Genomic DNA, 20,289 nt, shown 5'->3' on the forward strand with positions numbered 1-20,289 from the left:
TAATGACAAAGCATAAACAGGATTTTAGAAATGTTGCTAATTTATAATAAAACATAGCACTGAAATATCATATTTACATAAGTATTCAGACCCGCTACTCAGTACTTTGTTGAAGCACCTTTGGTAGCGACTACAGCCTCAAGTCTTCTTGGGTATGACGCTATAGCCTTGGCACACCTCTATTTGGGGAGTTTCTCCCATTCTTCTCTGCAGATCCTCTCAAGCTCTGTCAGGTTGGATGGGGAGCATTGCTGCACAGCAATTTTCAGGTCTCTCCAGAGATGTTAGATCAGGTTCAAGTCCAGGTTCTGGCTGGGCCACACAAGGACATTCAGAGACGTGTCCTGAAGTCACTCCTGTGTTGTCTTGGCTGTGTGCTTAGGGTCGTTGTCGTGGTTGTTGGTCAACCTAAGCCCCAGTCTGAAGTCCTGAACACTCTGGACCAGGTTTTCATCAAGGATCTCTGTACTTTTCTCCGTTCATCTTTTGCTCAAACCTGACTAGTATCACAGTCCCTGCCGCTGAAAATCATCCCCACAGCATGATGCTGCCACCACCATGCTTCTCCGTAGGGATGTTGTCAAGTTTCCTCCAGATGAGACGCTTAACATTCAATCTTGGTTTCAAACTCCAAAACGGGCTGTCATGTGCCTTTTACTGAAGAGTGGCTTCCGTCTGGCCACTCTACCATAAAGTCCTGATTTGGTGGAGTGCTGCAGAGATGGTTGTCCTTCTGGAAGGTTCTCCCATCTCCACAGAGGAACTCTGTCAGAGTAACCATCGGGTTCTTGGTCACCTCCCTGACCAAGGCCCTTCTCCCCCGATTGTTCAGTTTTGCTGGGTGGCCAGCTCTTTGTGGTTCCAAACTTCCATTTAAGAATGTTGAAGGGCACTGTGTTCTTGGGGACCTTCAATGCTGCAGAATTTTTTGGGGTACCCTTCCCCAGATCTGTGCCTCGACATAATCCTGTCTCAGGGCTCTACGGACAATTCCTTCGACCTCATGGCTTGGATTTTGCTGTGACAAGCACTGTCAGCTGTGGGACTTTTTATAGACAGTGTGCCTTTCCAGATCATGTCCAATCAATTTAATTTACACACAGGGGGACTCCCAAGTGGTAGAAACTTCTCAAGGATGATCAATGGAAACAGGATGCGCCAGGACTCAATTTCGAGTCTCATAGCAAAGGGTCTGAATACTTATGTAAATTAGGTATTTCTCAATTTAATACATCTTGTAAAATTTCAAAAAAGCTGTTTTCGCTTTGTCAGTATGGGGTATTGTGTGTAGATTGCTGAGATTTTTTTAACACATTTTAGAATTAGGTTCTATTGGGAAAAATGGGGGTCTGAATACTTTCCGAAGGCACTGTGCATGTACACATACTAACTTGTACAGACAATCAGATTGTAGAAAGCAGACTTCTCTACTCAAATGGCGCCCACGCTCTCTACTTCTGCCACAGTCAAATGGTGGGAGGAAAAGCAGGAATACGGGAAAGGAAGGGAGCAGCGATTGGGGGGAGAATGAACTAGAGAAAATGGCTGGTCTGCTATCTGACTGGATGAGCTGAGATGAGGGGCTGCTAATTGACACAGACAAAGAGCCTCTTTACATAAGTGCTGATTGTGTTTGCTTAGCCCTGTGTCCTCCTTCAACATCCCTCATTCTCTCACTCTCTCTCTCGATTTTGTCTTTCTCTGATACTGTGGTGGGGGGGGTGGAGTTCTGCAGCGGTTGACAAGCATTAATTCTCAATCGCGTGTGTGTGTTTTGTCCCTGTACTCTCGATGTTCACCAAGGAGATGATAACGGGAAGAAGGCCAACAACCCCAATAACTGCAACTGCATCATCGACCAAATCTTCACTGGGGGTCTGCAGTCTGACGTCACCTGTCAAGTCTGCCAGTATGCTCCTCCATCTTTCTCTCTGTGTGTGTGTGTGCGCTTGTCAACAGTGTGAAAGTTATTTCCTCTACATCTTTGTGCTTCACCCTTACTGTTTGTTTGTGTGGGCGTGTGTACTGTTGATCACGTTTCAAACCAGCACTTGTAAAAAATAATTTAAAAAATAAAAAATGATTTTAAATCACTCACTCTCAGCCCTGGTCAGACCCCTTCTCTGCAGTGGAGAGTGGGGCAGTGGAGAGTGGGGCAGATTTTTTTAAATTTAAAATATATATATTTTTTATTAACACACGCGTTGCTCCACTCCCACTGCTTTAGCAGCCAGGCACCTACTGGGCAGTGTAGACTCTGACATAGTGTTCTACCTACATCTGGTGGACACATAGAGTATTGCACAATATTTACTCATTCACAAAGAATCAGTCATTTCGTGTTGAGTTTACAACACTAATTGAGAAGCATTTGTGCAACATTTTGTAAATGTGTATAGACGGGTTTGTTGTTTAGCAACAAAACCAACGTGGGCGCAACTATGGGGCAAAACAGACGGGGTTGGCTTAGATTGTTGACTACACGTAAACAATTTTTCATTTCCAATGTTTAATGAAAACATAAGTTAATTTGCACAATGAGCACTTGTTTTCTCTCAAATTCATAATTACAGATGTTTGTTGGTTGGTTAGCTATCTCGCAAACTTGAGCCATATTAGGATTGACATGAAATCAGTCGAAATACCTCAAAACAAGACCTATCAAGAACAAGATGAAGCTAGCTGAAACGAGTCACTTATGATTCCCCACGTCACAGTTTCTTGTCATAGTTGGGAGCCATCCCGAATCACAACAACTCCGACTTCTACCCCATTTGAAGTCGTCTATATATACACTCACACTCGCATGCAAACTAACATTGTTCAAGTGTTGTAACTGGCTACTTAGGTATTCTAGCGGTTAAGAGCGTGGGGCCAGTAACTGAAAGGTTGCTGGTTCGAATCCCTGAGCCAACTAGGTAAAAAATCCCATGTGCCCTTGAGCAAGGCACTTAACCCTAATTGCTACTGTAAGTCGCTCTGGATAAGAGCATCTGTTAAATGACTCAAATGTAAAGGTTATAAGATGGATTCATAGGCTTTGGGTCAGTCAAAGCCCAAAAGCCATTCCCTAATACACCCCCTCCCCTCTCGTCCTGTAGTGGTGTTTCCACGACGATAGACCCGTTCTGGGACATCAGTCTGGACCTGCCGGGGTCGTCCACGCCCTTCTGGCCCCTCAGCCCCGGGGGAGATGGCAGCACACTCAACGGAGAGAGCCACCTCTCAGGGGCCACCACACTCACAGACTGTCTACGCAGGTATCTCACCCCTCTCCCCCTCTCTCAGGGGCCACCACACTCACTGATTGTCTAGGCGGGTTCTGCTCATCCTTTTATCACCATCCCTTTCTCTATCGCTCTCTTTCTCTCGTTCTCTCTTCATCTTTCAGGGGCCACCACTCCCACTTTCTGTCTATGCAGGTAATCATCCCTCTGACTAATTCTTTCCACATCATCGCTTTAACCTTCTCTGTATCTCTCTGTTCTGCTGTCCATCTTTCTATCATGCGCGCGTACACACACTCGCAGGCACACACACACGGTGTGGGTTCTGACCCTAGTCCGTCTTCTGCAGGTTTACCCGACCAGAGCACTTAGGGAGCGGCGCCAAGATTAAGTGTAGTGGTTGCCATAGTTACCAGGAGTCCACCAAACAGCTGACTATGAAGAAGCTCCCCATTGTGGCGTGTTTCCACCTCAAAGTGAGCGCGTGTGGTGTTTTTTTGTTGTTGTCTGTATTTGTGTAAAAGAAATGTAAGTGTGAGAGCTCAACCTTGTTTCGTCCTTCGTCCGCACTGTAATATCTCTAACCTCTCTCTTTGTCGTGTTCTTTTTCTCTCCCTCCCTCCCCCCAGAGGTTTGAACACTCCGCGAAGCTGCGGAGGAAGATCATTACGTACGTCTCGTTCCCCTTAGAGCTGGACATGACTCCCTTCATGGCCTCCAGGTCAGTCTGAACAATGAGCCAGTCGCACAGTGGCGGAGACCAAGGCTGCATCTCAATAGTCTGGAGACGCTTCCTTTATTTATATTATTCATCCTCTGCACTGATCCGAGAGAAGTGAAAGTCAGTCCACTGATGGTCTCTTTGCTATGTAGCCTTCACCTGCTGATTTCTTAGATCAGTGCTAGTGAAGTGAAGGAGCCTGGGAAAAGGAAGCCCCTTGAGTCAATCGAGAGGCATAGGTGTGCGCATATTCGTGTGTGTATGTGCTGTCCGACCAGCCATGATCATTTGCCGTGTGTGTGTGTGTAATTGGTGTTTTTAACTTAATTAGCCAAACAAACACAGGTGTGCGCTCACACACACATCAACCCGTGGCTCCCCATGCATATCCCCTGATGTGCAGCATGTCAAAACAGCACCTGCTGCTGAAGGAGACTCAAATGAACTCAAATGGATTCAGATCTCTCTCCTCCAGAGAGAAAGAGAGGGATGACTGGAACTGCATTCATTGAATGAACGAGTGTACGTATGAAAGGGATGCGCCATATTGGTGCGGAGGTGGGAATGTGATCTAGGATTAGTGTCAGACGAAGCAGTCAGTCAGGGGCCTCATTTAGAAACAGTGCCAGACGGGGTGAGGTGTTAATCTCATAGCTAACTCAACTTTAAAGGGGTGCTTTTTATTATTATTTTTACATTTAACCTTCATTTAACCTTTATTTAACTAGGCAAGTCAGTTAATTCTTAGGGCTGCAATCCCGTTAACGGGATGATATGACAACAGCCAGTGAAAGTGTAGGGCGCCAAATTCAAAACAACAGAAATCTCATAATTAAAATTCCTCAAACATACATGTATTTTATACCGTTTTAAAGGTCATCTTGTTGTTAATCCCACCACAGTGTCCGATTTCAAATAGGCTTTACAGCGAAAGCACCACAAACGATTATGTTAGGTGACCACCAACTCACGGAAAAACCCAGCCATTTTTCCAGCCAAAGAGTCACAAAAAGCACAAATAGAGATAAAATTAATCACTAACCTTTGATGATCTTCATCAGATAGGAAGTCATAGGACTTCATGTTACACAATACATGTATGTTTTGTTTGATAAAGTTCATATTTATATAAAAAATCAGAGTTTACATTGGCGTGTTAGGTTCACTAGTTCCAAAAAGATCCAGTGATTTTGCATAGCCACAACAATTCAACAGAAATAATCATAAATGTAGATGAAAGTACAAGTTATACACATGGAATTATAGATATACCTCTCCTTAATGCAACCGCTGTGTCAGATTTCAAAAAAACTTTACGGAAAAAGCAAACCATGCAATAATCTGAGACGGCGCTCAGAAAATAAATACAATTTTCCACCATGTTGGAGTCAACAGAAATTAAAAATCACATTATAAATATTTCCTTACCTTTGATGTTCATCAGAATGCACTCACAGGACTCCTAGTTCCACAATTAAATGCTTGATTTGTTCGATTATGTCCAAGTAGCTACTTTTGTTAACGCGTTTAGTACACAAATCCAAACGCTCGTGCAGGTCCATCCGAACGTCGGACGAAAATTTCAAAAAGTTATATTACAGGTCTATTACAAGAAACTTGTCAAACTAAGTATAGAATCAATCTTTAGGGTGTTGTTATCATAAATCTTCAATAAAGTTCCAACCGGAGAATTCCTTTGTGTGGAGAGAAGCCATGGGACGCAGGTCGCTATCATGTGAATTGTGCGTGACCAGCCCTTGGCTCTCTGCCAGACACCTGGCTCATTCAGCTCTCGTTCAGCCCCACCACACAGTAGAAGCCTCATTCAAGTTTCTAAAGACGGTTGACATCTAGTGGAAGCCCTAGGAAGTGCAACTTCATCCATATCCCACTGTGAATTCAATAGGAGCTGGGTTGAAAATCGACCAACCTCAGATTTCTCACTTCCTGTTTGGATTTCTTCTCAGGTTTTTGCCTGCCATATGAGTTCTGTTATACTCACAGACATCATTCAAACAGTTTTAGAAACTTCAGAGTGTTTTCTATCCAATACTATTAATAATATGCATATATTAGCAACTGGGACTGAGGAGCAGGGCCAATTGTGCATCGCCCTATGGGTCTCCCGATCACGGCCGGTTGTGATACGGCCCGGGATCGAACCAGAGTCTGTGGGGACTCCTCTAGCACTGAGATGCGGTGCCTCAGACCGCTGCGCCACTCAGGAGGCCTGCTCTGAGGATTGATTGTAAATGTGTGGTATTATACTAGAGGATGGTTTAGTGTGATGGTCTTTATTCATTGTGCTGACATATTGTCTGATCGTGTGTCTTTCAGCAAAGAGAACAGGATGAACGGACAGTACCAGCAGTCAGTAGACGTTTTCAACGACAATAAGTAAGTGGACTCTCCCTCTAACACTGAGTATACAAAACATTACGAAAACATGCTCTTTCCGTGACATAGACTAACCAGGTGATTCCAGGCTAAAGATATGATCCCTTATTGATGTCACTTGTTAAATCCACTTCAATCAGTCTTGAGACAATTGAGACATGGATTGTGTATGTGTGCCATTAAGAGGGTGAATGGGCAAGACAAACGATTTGAAGTGCCTTTTAAAACGGGGGATGTTAGTAGGTGCCAGGCGTACTGGTTTCCGTCAAAACCCAGCAACGTTGCAGTTCTTTTCACGCTCAACAGTTTCCTGTGTGTATCAAGAATGGTCCACCACCCAAATGACATCCAGACAACTTGACACAACAGTGGGAAGCATTGGAGTCAACATGGGCCAGCATCCTTGTAGAGTCCTTGCCTTGACGAATTGAGGCTGTTTTGAGGGCAAAAGGGAGGATTGCAACTACATTTTAGGAAGTGTTCCTAAAAAAAATTATTTTACCTTTATTTAACTAGGCAAGGCAGTTAAGAACAAATTCTTATTTTCAATGATGGCCTGGGAACAGTGGGTTAACTGGCTGTTCAGGGGCAGAACGACAGATTTGTACCTTGTCAGCTCGGGGATTTGAACTTGCAACCTTCCGGTTACTAGCCCAACGGTTACTGAACCACTAGGCTACCCTGCCGCCCCAACAGAAATACTCATGAACACGTACTCCATAATGTTTGGTATACTCAGTGTATGTTGCATGTAAAGAACAATATATAATGACAGTGAATTTGCTCTGTTGTCTTGCTTTGATTTGAAACAATTCTCACCCATTTTCTGCCTCCCTTCCTCGTTCTCTCCCTTCCCCCTCTCTCTCCCCTTCTCTCTTTCCCTCCACCTCCTTCCCTACCCCCACTCTCTCTCCATGCCTTCGCCTCTCCTCCCTCCGTCCAGGTATTCTCTGTTTGCGGTGGTCAACCACCAGGGTACTCTGGAGAGCGGTCACTACACCACGTTCATCCGGCAGCACATGGACCAGTGGTTCAAGTGTGACGATGCCATCATCACCAAGGCCAGCAACAAGGACGTGTTGGACAGTGAAGGGTGAGCTCAGACCGCTGCAACCTCGACCTTTACGGTGCTAACCCACTAAGCTCGACGTCCACTCCCCCGCGGAAATTGAATTAGCGTAAAAAATATATAAAAAATCCCCACAGAAATCTGCCAGGTTAAGCTACAGATGGGTTTTTTTGTTGCCGCAATGGGTGCGTCTCAATCCACCTTATCCGCCGATGTCGCACTTCTGCATCTGCGGTGACCGAGCTAGAGCGGTGTTTGTCAGACCTTGAGACGTGGTGAAAAATTGGTTTTCTCACAAAATCGTCTGTAGCGTCCGAATGGGTTAGAAACTATTTTGACCCCTCTATGGAAAGATGAGACTCTTAACGAACGGCGGTGGTGTTCTCCGTTTTGCTCTTTGAACCCCACAAGTGTCTTGGGACGGGTCTGGAGTCGGGTACAGCTGATCTGCCAACTTCTTCTGTCTGTAGCGTCCAAACAGTTCTGGCTACACACTAATATGACCCCTCTGTAGAAAGGTGAGACTCATGAACACGTAATGTTGTTTTGCTCTGGGATGCCCACAGGCCTCACAAGACTCGTCTAAAGGTTTCCTGGTACCAGTAGAAAACATGAATGGAAGTATATATGGACACTAAACGTTTAGTGCCAAAAATAAGGGGTTAGATAAATAAAAAATAATACAAATGTGTCCTGATCTTTCTTATCTCTCAGATACAGGTCAGCCACAAACTTCCTTTCAATTTTTTTAGTGGAACGATCGGTCTGTTGTCCATGTAGTGAATCTGTTAGCCAAAAATAGTTTTTCATCAAATTATATTTTAATATTTTTTTGGGGGTGCTTCAAGGGGTCCTAACATTCAAAATAGTTAAATGATCCTCTGTATGACCTTAAAACAATTATATATAGCTTAGTAGAACTGGGCTGCAGGTAGCCTAGCGGTTAAGAGCGTTGGGCCAGTAACCAAAGGTCAGTTTGAAACCCTGAGCCGACTAGTTGAAAAATCTGTCTGTGCCCTTGAGCAAGGCACTTAACCCTAATTGCTCCTGTAAGTCGCTCTGAATAACAGCATCTACTAAATGACTAAGATGTAAAAATGTAGAACCCCCTCCCCTGGCTTAGACTCTTATGGGTTTAAAGCTCATACAATCCTTACCTTTACCATTACGGGGTTAAACATATAGCAGATCTGGTGTCAGAGGTTAGGGGAAACTTCTACCTACTCTGTCTTTTTGGGGGAGGTTTCCCAGACGTCGTTTAAGCCTAGTCTAGGACTTAAAAAGCACTTGGAGATTCTCCATTGAACTTGCTTGTCGTCCAGGTTTATATTTTATGGTCAATCAGTAGACTTCAAAGCTACGTTATTTTTTTACATTTTTAACAAACTTCAAAGCCACGTTATGAACACCTGCTATTAGGAAGGTGTTTTAATGTTTTGTACACTCGGTGTATATTATTTCATCCAAAACTCCATCTCCCCTGTTCTTTCCATTTTTATCATTATGCAGTAGCTTCGACCTTGTGTTTTTCTCATAAGTAATTCCTCAAGATAATGAGAGAAATATATTTTGAGTGTGAAATCTTACCAGTGATTCTTTTTTTCTTGTTGTCAGGTACCTTTTGTTCTACCATAAACAGTTTCTGGAGTATGAATAGCCAAGCTTCCTTCAGCACTGATGTCAACAGCCACCAAGAGTTGCGCAACAACAAAATGGCAACATAACACAAGCCTGCCTGAAACTCTACATCGGTGAAGATTTGAAGCTGTGGGAATGGAGGAACACTGCATCCTTTCTAACTTAAAGGACACTCCTAAACCAATCTGCATGGAAGCTACTACGTAGGATCTACTTGATAGGGCGGAAAGGAGGAAGAGGAGGGGGAAGATTGCAGAACGGCGAGAGAAACGAGGAGCCTTTGTTGGAAGATGAGGTGCTTCACTCTCTCGCTCTCCTCTCCTATCGTTTCGGGCAGATGAAGGAACAGTCCGACAGTGGCCACATCTCACAGTCAACTTCACGTTGTATTATTTTCTGAAATCCATAATTCCACTCCCCCCCCCCCCCCATACACACACACCCATCTCTCAAGTGACCAAACATTTCTGAGGGAAGACATTTGGTTGTCTAAGTTCATTATATGCATTGTTATTGCTCTGAATGCAAAACAAGCTGACAGATTATATTAAGAACATTGCAAACACAAGAAGAGATGATTATAATCGTTGTTTGAACTTTTTAGTTTTGAAAATACTGTATGATGAATCTAGCGCACATTTTTTTATTTTTTTTTACTGAAAAAAGATGGGAGGTAGAGAAAGGGAGGTTGTTGTTCTGTGAAAAGTCCCACCCTCTTTCTTTTCTTGTCTTTTTTCTTTGAGGGCAGGGAAAATATAGAAGTATATTTTTATAAATCATTTGAATCCTTGTTCACGGTTTCCAATGTTCCCCCCTCCCTCGAACCCCTGTCCTTGTTATGTTGTGCAGTCAATCATGTATTTTTTGAAAAAATGTATGCTTCTTCTCATGAGACTGCTGTTGTCGAGCCTTTTTCACATTTGTTGGTTGGTTTGTTCGTTTCTTGTGACGGGATAATTATTTTGTTGCTGACATGGTTGTGAAGATGTTTCAGGTGATGCGTTGTTGTGAATAAGAAAAAGACGAGCACTATTCTGACACGGTGTGTATCCTGCCGTGGCGCGATCCGACAGTGTTAAACTTGGCCACATGTTGCTCTAATTGTGTGTGTGTGTGGGTGTACGCACATGTGTTGTGCGCATGTTTGTGTACTGAATCAGTACTTTTTTTTTCACATGTTAATTATGTATGTTAAAGTATGTATGTATGTTAAAAAAGAAAACCAAGGTTCCTTTATCCATGTGGCTGGAAAAGGTCAAGGGTTATTATGCTAGTCAAAAATACATCCCCCACACTTTATCTGCTGCAAGAACTGGACACTGATGGTGAGACACACAATAAAAAATCTATATCTATACTCTCGTGTGCTTCAGGGTTTTATTAACTTCTACAAGACTTACTGGAGGTCTTTGCTGAATCATGGCACAAGGAGGCCACCCACATGTGAATGTCTCCCGAGAGATGCAGCGGGCGTCATTTGTTTGGGGTGAGTACACACAGGCATAAATCATGTTCTCTGTTACTCCCTTGTGTGTCACTCCCTCAATACCGTTTATTGTGTATCCTTTACCACCTATTTCATTTCTGCTCTCCAGACTTCTCACGTCACAGTTGTTTCTGGTCTGCATGGTGTAGGCCAGGTGAAGTTACCCATAGATGTGGCTGATCTTGGGACAGTTTAGTTGTTTTTTTTCCTCCTAATGGTTCAGGTTAGGATTGTGGAGGGCAAGCTGATCCTAGATCTGTACCTAGGGGAAACTACCCTGGAGTGGGCGTGTCATCTGTCTAGGGTTGTTTTATTGCGATTATAATAGAATTATAATACTAGAATGCCCATGAACCTCATGATGGTCCAAAGGTCAGCCATGATGGTCAGGGAGTTTGTCAACCTTGGTTTGCCAGTGCTGTATTAAGATATTGTGTAAAACAATGAATGTGAAGAATTGATCTGCTCTGTGTGTATCGAGGCACAAGGTGAGACCAAAATGCTAACACAGTAGGCAAATGGTTGGAGTCATACAATGTTAAGTAATCCAAAGGGGTAGGCAAGAGAATGGTCGTGGACAGGCAAAAAGGTCAAAACCAGATCAGAGTCCAGGAGGTACAGCGTGGCCGACAGGCTTGTGGTCGAGGCAGGCAGAAAGGTCAGACAGGCGGGTACAAAGTCCAGAAACAGGCAAGGGTCAAAACCAGGAGGACTAGAAAAAGGAGAATGCAAAAAGCAGGAGAACGGGAAAACCGCTGGTTGACTTGGAAACATACAAGATGAACTGGCACAGAGAGACAGGAAACACAGGGATAAATACACTGGGGAAAATAAGCGACACCTGGGGTGGTGGAGACAATCACAAGGACAGGTGAAACAGATCAGGACATGACAGTATGGGTGTTTGCTAGCTAGCTGCCCAACCAGTTTTTGAGGAAGGACACCATAAATGTTTGTAATTAACTGCCAACAAGCAAACATTCCATTCAAACAAGGCAGACAATACACATCTATACACGGGCTCAAATCAGTTGATGATATGACTGAGACCTAAATGCAACAAGTACTGATATTGTATCATAGAGTAGCACACCGTTTTTCATGAAAACTAAGACGTATGGTCTGTTTACATGTATTTTAGAAGGTATTTGTACAGAAAATTGGTATAAAACCAGTATCAAATGTTTTTAGAATTACAACACTATTTTAGGTGGACTATAATTACATTACACAATTTCTAATACATCACCTGCCTTACTTTTATTTTCCTGCATCAGTAAAAGCAGGAAATGCATCACCTATGCCTCTGCCATTCATTCCAATTAGACTGGTTTTGGATTTCTCCCTGACCAAGATTGCTGCCCTTTTCACCCCATTATGGAACTTTGAGGGTTTATGACATAGCCCCTCTAGTAATTTAATAGGATTTCTATGATTGCCGTAGTGTCCAGTCGGTTTCAGTTCTGCTCCGGTCAGAAGCTAGGCTGAGAGGGGGAGCAGATTATTTTTTCTGATGATCCACAAGTGAGTCGTCTGGTAGGAGTGTGGAGGTCCTGGGGGACAGCCTGCTGGTAGAGGGTGAGAGGGGGTCTCTGCTGCTTCTCACCTCTGCCAGGCACTCTGAGGTCAGGGAAGCAGTGGACACACACACAGGTCTCTATTGGGCTGGACGAACGGCCCGCTGTCACACTGTTCAGCTTGGGCAGGGATGGATACATCAGGTTGTCTAAAGATGGTACGAATGCATGCACACAGAGAAGAGAGATGAACAAGCTAAAAGAAGCCATGCTGAGTAATTCGATCTAGGATCTAGGATCTAGGATCATTTTAGCCTTTTAGAGCTTACTGAATAGGAATACATGGACGAGGGGACCTGATCCCCGATCAGCATTCCTACTCTGAGTGGCTTTATGAAGACATGCCCTGAGCTATGTTTTAGACTAGAGTTGTGCCCAAACTGACCTTTGGAGGACTTGCTGTGCTGGTTAGGCTCTTGGGCCTCCTGGCTTCCACGGCCCTGGGTGGGACTGCTCTGTGTGGCCCCTGGTCGGGGACCTCTGGCACTGGCCCTCCTCAGCAGCACAAGCAGGGCCAAAGACAAGGTCAACAGCAGCAGAGCCAGACACAAGCCCAGCAGAGAGTACACCAGGATGACTGAGTTAGGCACACCACTGAGTAGGGAGCCCCCCTTGGTGGTAGGGTTCTGGAAGACTGTCCCGTCCACAGGCCTCAAGGTTGCACTCAAGTCAGGCTGTTGGGCTTAAGGTGAATTAAATTACTTAAATGACTTAATTTAAATCCTTATTTACCTTGCAATAACATCAATGTAAAGTAAAGTGAGTCTAAACAAATGTATGCACCATTTCCAAATGTCAAAGCTCTACTTCTAGGAGTTTCTCAGTTCAAAAGATAAAAACCAAAAGCATTTAATCCCAAGGTTATCCTATTTAAATGTGACTGAATTAGAAAAGACACCAAATGGCACCCTATTCCCTAAATAGTGCACTTCTTTTGGCCAGTGCCTTATGGAAGGGTGCTGTTTGGGACGTAGACAATACATTTCAGCCTTTGGCGTTGGGATTTATGGCCGCAGTTTTACGGGCTCCTGACCAGTTATGCTATTTTGTGTTTTTTTTTTATATATATTTTTTAAATAATGTAATGAAACAGGCAGGGAGCAGGTCTCGAACCATCGACCTTCGAGCCCGAGGTCCGGCGCGCTATCGACCGTGCCACAAAAGCATGCTCGTGCGACAGACTCGATTTCCGCGCTTATAAACCCAGGGTCGTTACAATAATATTTTTTTATATTCAAATTTTTTAGGGGATGCTGCAGCACCCTCAGCACCCCTACTTGTTTTGATTGGGACAGCCCCATCGCGCATTTTTTAAACGAGTGTAGGGGACTCGTCTAGATAAATGAATCAATGTCAGATCTTTGTTTTCGCTGAATCACCGTTTGGATATTTAGTAACAATTAGGCTGGGGGAAATGTTAGCTCAATTGAGGTGAGTGCTAATCATCATCTTCGTTCTAGTTTTCTCATACATTAGCTGATCAGAACAGTTTGCTAGCATCTTATACAAATGGATTTTTGCTCTTTACTCGCCTGTCATACTCCCGACCAAAAGCCTGTGATTTGTCTGATAATCAATCAATGTGATTTTTTTTTTCACTGAATCTCTGTCTGTACACAGTAGTTGGTTAGTTGATCTCCGTCTGGAAAACTGGAAGTTGTAGCTCATTTATTTGTTTGCTCATCTATCACTGATCAGAAACATGGAGCATGAAATAATGTAGCGGAAATCAAGTGTATTAATTATCTAATGACCAACGTAGAAGCCTTTATATAGCCTTAAATAGATTCCATGACGTTTTCCTATCGTCCCAATCACACTGAAACCCAGAATTCAGACTCCTGTCTCACATGGAAACTCCTAACTGTATTCTGTAATCCATAGGTGGCATTATCAAAGCACGTCTCGCCTATGCATGCCAACATATTGCTATAACATTGTTTATAACATTTCATCCGCTTCTCTGCGCTGTCCCATATGAGAGCTTTGGTAGAGAATATGTGATCATTAAATGGTTTGAGAGTAGATATGGATTTTTTTTTTACAGAGTTGGTCCCCGTTATACCTTGATATTTAAGCATTTTCCTCTCTTAATCTCCCCGTTATTCAAGCTGATCTGCTACCTGTATAATAATCAATTCGATTTGACCAAATAGGACATATTATGTCATTCGTTGGAGGTTACCTAGCAAGCTTAGCAACTTTGGTCGTTTTTCTTTTGTTTGACTGCCGTTACAAAGTTTGTATGATTTGACAACGCGTTGGCCAACTCGGGGACCGCTCTCTCTTGGTGTTAGGGGGCACTATTTTAATTTTTGGATGAAAAACGTCCCCGTTTTTAAAAATATATTTTGTCACGAAAAGATGCTCGACTATGCATATAATTGACAGCTTTGGATAGAAAACACTCTGACGTTTCCAAAACTGCAAAGATATTGTCTGTGAGTGCAACAGAACTGATGTTACAGGCGAAACCCAGATAAAAATCCAACCAGGAAGTGCCGCATTTTTTGAAACCGCCTCATGCCAATGACTCCTTATATGGCTGTGAATGAGCCACGAATGAGCTTACGTTTTCTAAGTATTCCCCAAGGTGTCTACAGCATTGTGACGTCTTTTTGCGCATTTCCGTTGAAGAATAGCCGTAAGGGACCATATTTAGCAAGTGGTCACATGGTGTCTCCCGCAGAAAATCTTGCGTAAAATACTGAGGTAGCCATTTTTCCAATTGCTTCTTATGAGAAACCAATTGCCTCAACGGATATATTATCGAATATATATGTTAAAAACACCTTGAGGATTGATCTTAAACAACGTTTGCCGTGTTTCTGTCGATATTATGGAGCTAATTTGGAAAAAAGTTCGGAGTTGTAGTGGTAGCATTTTCCGGTCGATTTCTCAGCCAAGCGTGATGAACAAACGGGAGCTATTTCGCCTACAAAAATAATATTTTGGGAAAAAAGGAACATTTGCTATCTAACTGGGAGTCTCCTGAGTGAAAACATCCGAAGTTCTTCAAAGGTAAATTATTTAATTTGGTTGCTTTTCTTATTTTCGTGAAAATGTTGCCTGCTGCCAGCAGAGCCTAGCATAACATTATGCCATGATAAACTTACACAAATGCTTGTCTAGCGTTGGCTGTAACGCATATTTTGAAAATCTGAGAGGACAGTGTGATTAACAAAAGGCTAAGCTTGTGTTTGAATATATTTCATTTGCGATTTTCATGAATAGGAAAAGTTTCTAGGGGTATTTATGTCCGCTGCGTTTTGCTAATTTGTTTGAGGCTATGATTACGCTCCCGGATCCGGGATTGCTAGTCGCAAGAAAGGTAGCCTACAGCTGAAATGCGTTGAATTAATTGTGGAACATGATAAACCTCAAAACCGGCCTGTTTAGCAATTCACAACAATGTCATTGTCGATCAAAGTTACTCTATCATTTTTTAAATATCAGTTTTACTTGCTGTAAAATATTTACAAAGTGGCACAGCAACATTCTTTTTAGGGGAGAAACCCTAGTAAAGATATCTTGGTTTTAAAAGCTTTAAATTCGCACTTATGATTTTTGAGGTATTTCCCGGGACAAACATGAATTATTGAAACTTGGTAGATTTTCAAGAAACTTTAAGGGGCAATTTGAGATTGAAGTTCTAAGAAATGATAAAATGATAACATTTATTCAAAATTAAGGTGTCTGAAGTTGAACACTTGTTTCTTTTTGCATATTCCCTTGTATAGAAATAATAATTTTAGTAAATTATCCCAAGTATATTGAGGTAACTATTATGCATCAGCTTTTTAAGTATAGTTGTAGATAAAACATAGAATATCAATTATGACACTGAGTAAATTCAGAAAATGTAACTTACAATATTAGTTCTGTAGCTGATTACATTAAGTATATCAAACTTATAACATTAGTTCTGGGACTTGAAGGACTTAAGCAGGTAAAAAAAAGAACTGTTCTGAACCTGAAAAAAATGAAGTTGAATTAAATTTTGAGATCCAGTTAGTTGTTTGCACTTAATACATTTGAGTTTGTTATACACTAAAAGCAACGTATATTACACTTAAACATCCTCCTTGTTGGATTTTAAAAAGCTGATGCAAATAGTTACCAAAAATGTTTAAGTAAAATTGGCACAATATTTTTTACAGTGTGGGATTCTCTGCCTCTAACCCTATTACGGGGGTTGAGTCACTGGCTTACTGGTCCTCTTCCATGCCGTCCCTAGGAGGGGTGCGTCACTTGAGTGGGTTGAGTCACTGACGTGATCTTCCTGTCCGGGTTGGTGCCCCCCTCGGGTTCGTGCCGTGGGAGAGATCTTCGTGGGCTATACTCAGCCTTGTCCCAGGGTAGTAAGTTGGTGGTTGTTGAAGATATCCCTCTAGTAGTGTGGAGGTAGTGCTTTGGCAAAGTGGGTGGGGTTATATCCTGCCGGGTTGGCCCTGTCCAGGGGTATCATCGCATGGGGAAACAGTGTCTACCGAATCCTCCTGTCTCAGCCTCCAGGATTTATGCTGCAATAGTTTATGTGTCGTGGGGCTAGGGTCAGTCTGTTATATCTGGAGCATTTCTCCTGTCTTATCTGGTGTCCTGTGTGAATTTAAGTATTCTCCCACTAATTCTCTCCCTCTTCCTCCCCTCCCGGAGGACCTGAGCCCTGGGACCATGTCTCAGGACTACCTGGCCTGATGACTCCTTGCTGTCCCCAGTCCACCTTGTCATGCTGCTGCTCCAGTTTAAACTGTTGTGCCTGCGGCTATGGAACACTGACCTGTTCACCGGACCTGCTACCTTGTTCCGGATCTGCTGTTTTCGACTCTCTCTCTCTACCGCACTGTTGTCTCTAACTCTGAATGCTCGGCTATGATAATCCAACTGACATTTACTCCTAAGGTGCTGACCTGTTGCACCCTCTACAATCACTGTGATTATTATTATTTGCCCCTGCTGGTCATCTATGAACGTTTGAACATCTTGGCCATGTTCTGTTATAATCTCCACCCGGCACAGCCAGAAGAGGACTGGCCATCCCTCAGAGCCTGGTTCCTCTCCAGGTTTCTTCCTAGGTTCCTACCTTTCTAGGGAGTTTTTCCTAGCCACTGTGCTTCTACATCTGCATTTCATTCTGTTTCTTTTTTACCCTGAAAAACTCCCATCCTTAGTGATTACAAGCATACCCATAACATGATGTAGCCACCACTAAGATTGAAAATATGGAGAGTGGTACTCAGTAATGTGTTGGATTTACTTCAAACACAACACTTTTTATTCAGGAGAAAAAGTTAATTGCTTTGCCAAATGTTTTGCGGTATTACTTTTGTGCCTTATTTCAAACAGGATGCATGTTTTGGAATATTTTTTATTCTGTGCAGGCTTCCTTATTTTCACCCTGTCAATTAGGTTAGTATTGGGGAGTAACTACAATGTTGATACATCCAAAGTGTTCTATTATCACAGCCGTTAAACTCTGTAACTGTTTTAAAGTCAGCATTGGCCTTATGGTGAAATCCCTGTGTGGTTTCCTTCCTCTCCGGCAACTGAGTTAGGAGAGAGGCCTGTATCTTTGTAGTGACTGGGTGTATTGATACAGCATTCAAAGTGTCAATAATAACATCACCATGCTCAAAGGGATATTCAATGTATGCCCCCCCCCCCTCCCCCCAATCTACCAATAGGTGCACTTGTTTGCAAGGCATTGGAAAACCTCCCCGGTCTTTGTGGTTGAATCTGTGTTTGAACACTGCTCAATTGAAGGACCTTACAGATAATTGTATGTGTGGGGTACAAAGATGAGGTAGTCATTCAAAAGTCAAGGTAAACACTATTATTGCACACAGAATGAGTCCATGCAACTAATTGTGTGACTTGTTAAGCAAATTTTTACTCCTGAACTTATTTATTCTTGCCATAACAAAGGGGTTGAATACTTATTGACTCATAACATTAAAGCTTTTAATTTTATTAATTAGTTTTAAAATATATATATTTATATAATTACACTTTGACATTATGGGGATTGTGTGTAGGCCAGTGACAAAAACATCTCAATTGAATCCATTTTAAATTCAGGTTGTAACACAACAAAATGTGGAAAAAGTCAAGGGGTGTGAATACTTTCTGAAGGCACTGTATATTGGGTAAGACACCAAGAAACAACAACAAAAAATGCTATTTGCACTATTCACATATACAGTACATATTCATATTCTTATATACAGTAGAGTTAAATTATATCTTTAGAAAGAGGAGAGGTGCTGTGATACAGGATTTTTTTGTCTGTTTTTTTTCAAGCTAAACTTGCTTTTTGCTGCAGAAACCTCTGGTAGGAGATCATTCCATGATGACATGACTCTATACATAACTGAGCGACGCGTTAAATCTTTGTGTTCTGTGAAGGAACCCATAGTGGCGTGTCTGATGGGGTATGTACACTACTGGTCGAAAGTTTTAGAACACCTACTCATTCAAGGATTTTTCTTTATTTTTACTATTTTCTACATTTTAGAATAATAGTGAAGACATCAAAACTATGAAATAATACATATGGAATCATGTAGTAACCAAAAAAGTGTTAAACAAATCAAAATATGTATTATATTTGAGACTCTTCAAATAGCCAGCCTTTGCCTTGATGACAGCTTTGCACACTGTATCTAGAGGGATTTGTATTTAGCTGAGCCTGCTAGCTAGTTACAATTAGGTTAGCGAGAAATTGCTGTGAAGTCATTGAAATAACTTAAAATAACGATTAAGGTAGCCACAGTATGTAATCTAACTCAACACTTAACTACTACAAACTCATTGAAATTACAATAAATAAAGGTTAACGTTTTCCACTGTCCAGTGGCAGCACAAGTGGGGCATTTGATTTGCGAACTCATCACATGATCAGCATGTCATCAGCAACACTAAAAAAGTACTTCTGGGTCATGGAATTTTGGACCAATTTTCAAAATAAAAAATGTCTAAATATTGGATCGTCAGCCAGAAACTATTTTGGAGATGGCTGTAGGCTTAATTAATTATTTAGTAGTGAACAAATTCTTATGACTTTGTGAGAGCTGTGTATGTGTGTATGTGTGTACCTGCCTGTGTGTGTTTGAGTGAGTTTTTTACAGAGAATGAGAGAGAGAGAGAGAACATATGTGATACAAAAATAATACTGTTCACACTCACTCTTACATTGGTGGGAACACTCTGAGGGATGGTTGCCACACACCACAGCACACGTCAGACACTTCTTCAACAGCCTGTCGTAGTACTGCCCTGGGACTGCCTTACACCCTAGAGAAGCTGGCACAAACATACACACAATGGCACAGGAATGGTATAAGTATTATAAAATGTCTGTGTTTTGACACAAAATGGCTACTATGTATCAATCACAATTGCACTAGACTATACTTGTTAATTAACCCCACGAAAAGGATCTTGAGATTCATTGATCTTTGTGTGAGCCTTTTACCACTGATATAACACCATAGAATGAAATATAACATGTATGTTATGTGTATAACTTTGAGGACTGAGTCATATGGACAATCGTGTGGTGCATTGGCCTCTCATTGACTTCTTAAGTGTATGTGTTATTTCCTCCGGTGAGCGTTTGTGTGTGTGTGTGTGTGAACTTACCACAGTACTCGATGCATCTGAGGTGGTGGTGAGGCTGCTGGCAGACCATCTGACAGGTCAGACACTTCCTCACCAGGCCATCCCAGAAGTGACCCTCAGGACAGCCAAACCCCATGGCTCAGCTCGGGTGTCAACTCACACTCTGACTCACTGAATGACAGGCAGAGGGAAATCAGGGTCAGTTCATGGAATCCTTGCGTAATCAGCTTTGCATCACTTGTTGGTTGGGATTGATTCAAACCTGACACTAATCAAGTTGATTTGGGGGTGTTAGGCGTCCAGATTTGACATTACTTTATGATGGACTTCCTTATATTTTGTGTTCTATTTTTCTTCTTTACTTTTAGATGGTGTAGGTTCGTCTACAGGCAGACAAGCAGGCTCAAACAAACTGGACACAAAAAAAATGATGAATTACTCATGTACTGTATATTATTCTGTCCAAGTAACTCTAGAAGGTATCAGAAGAGAGGACAAGCCTCTATACACAACTTCAAAGATTTAAATGCACTTTTCTAGACAGAGGCATACTG

General features: G+C 42.3%; 2 protein-coding genes across 3 annotated transcripts in view; one reads left to right on the forward strand and one right to left on the reverse strand.

Annotated features, from left to right (window-relative positions):
• Positions 1-10,409, forward strand: part of LOC139376532 (ubiquitin carboxyl-terminal hydrolase 22-like) — a 45,520-nt gene extending 35,111 nt beyond the window's left edge. Inside the window, exons 7-13 of one of the 2 annotated variants that reach the window (XM_071119229.1) lie at positions 1,807-1,909; positions 3,102-3,260; positions 3,577-3,703; positions 3,857-3,948; positions 6,286-6,345; positions 7,289-7,438; positions 9,029-10,409. In XM_071119229.1, coding sequence (XP_070975330.1) covers positions 1,807-1,909; positions 3,102-3,260; positions 3,577-3,703; positions 3,857-3,948; positions 6,286-6,345; positions 7,289-7,438; positions 9,029-9,071 — 734 coding nt within the window. In that variant the 3' untranslated portion in view covers positions 9,072-10,409. Of the gene's footprint in view, positions 1-1,803; positions 1,910-3,101; positions 3,261-3,576; positions 3,704-3,856; positions 3,949-6,285; positions 6,346-7,288; positions 7,439-9,028 lie in introns of both variants that reach the window. The other variant, XM_071119228.1, reaches the window with a different exon arrangement.
• Positions 10,410-10,628: 219 nt separating this feature from the next.
• LOC139377493 (tumor necrosis factor receptor superfamily member 13B-like) lies at positions 10,629-19,991 on the reverse strand. Its single transcript, XM_071120528.1, has 4 exons — positions 19,757-19,991; positions 19,301-19,417; positions 12,501-12,797; positions 10,629-12,264 (listed from the first exon to the last, which is right to left on the reverse strand). The coding sequence occupies exons 1-4, from the start codon at positions 19,869-19,871 to the stop codon at positions 12,011-12,013; spliced, it is 783 nt and encodes a 260-aa protein (XP_070976629.1). The 5' UTR covers positions 19,872-19,991; the 3' UTR covers positions 10,629-12,010.
• Between the last annotated feature and the right edge of the window lie 298 nt (positions 19,992-20,289).

This window comes from Oncorhynchus clarkii, chromosome 20 (assembly GCF_045791955.1).
Source record: "Oncorhynchus clarkii lewisi isolate Uvic-CL-2024 chromosome 20, UVic_Ocla_1.0, whole genome shotgun sequence".
NCBI lineage: Eukaryota > Metazoa > Chordata > Actinopteri > Salmoniformes > Salmonidae > Oncorhynchus > Oncorhynchus clarkii.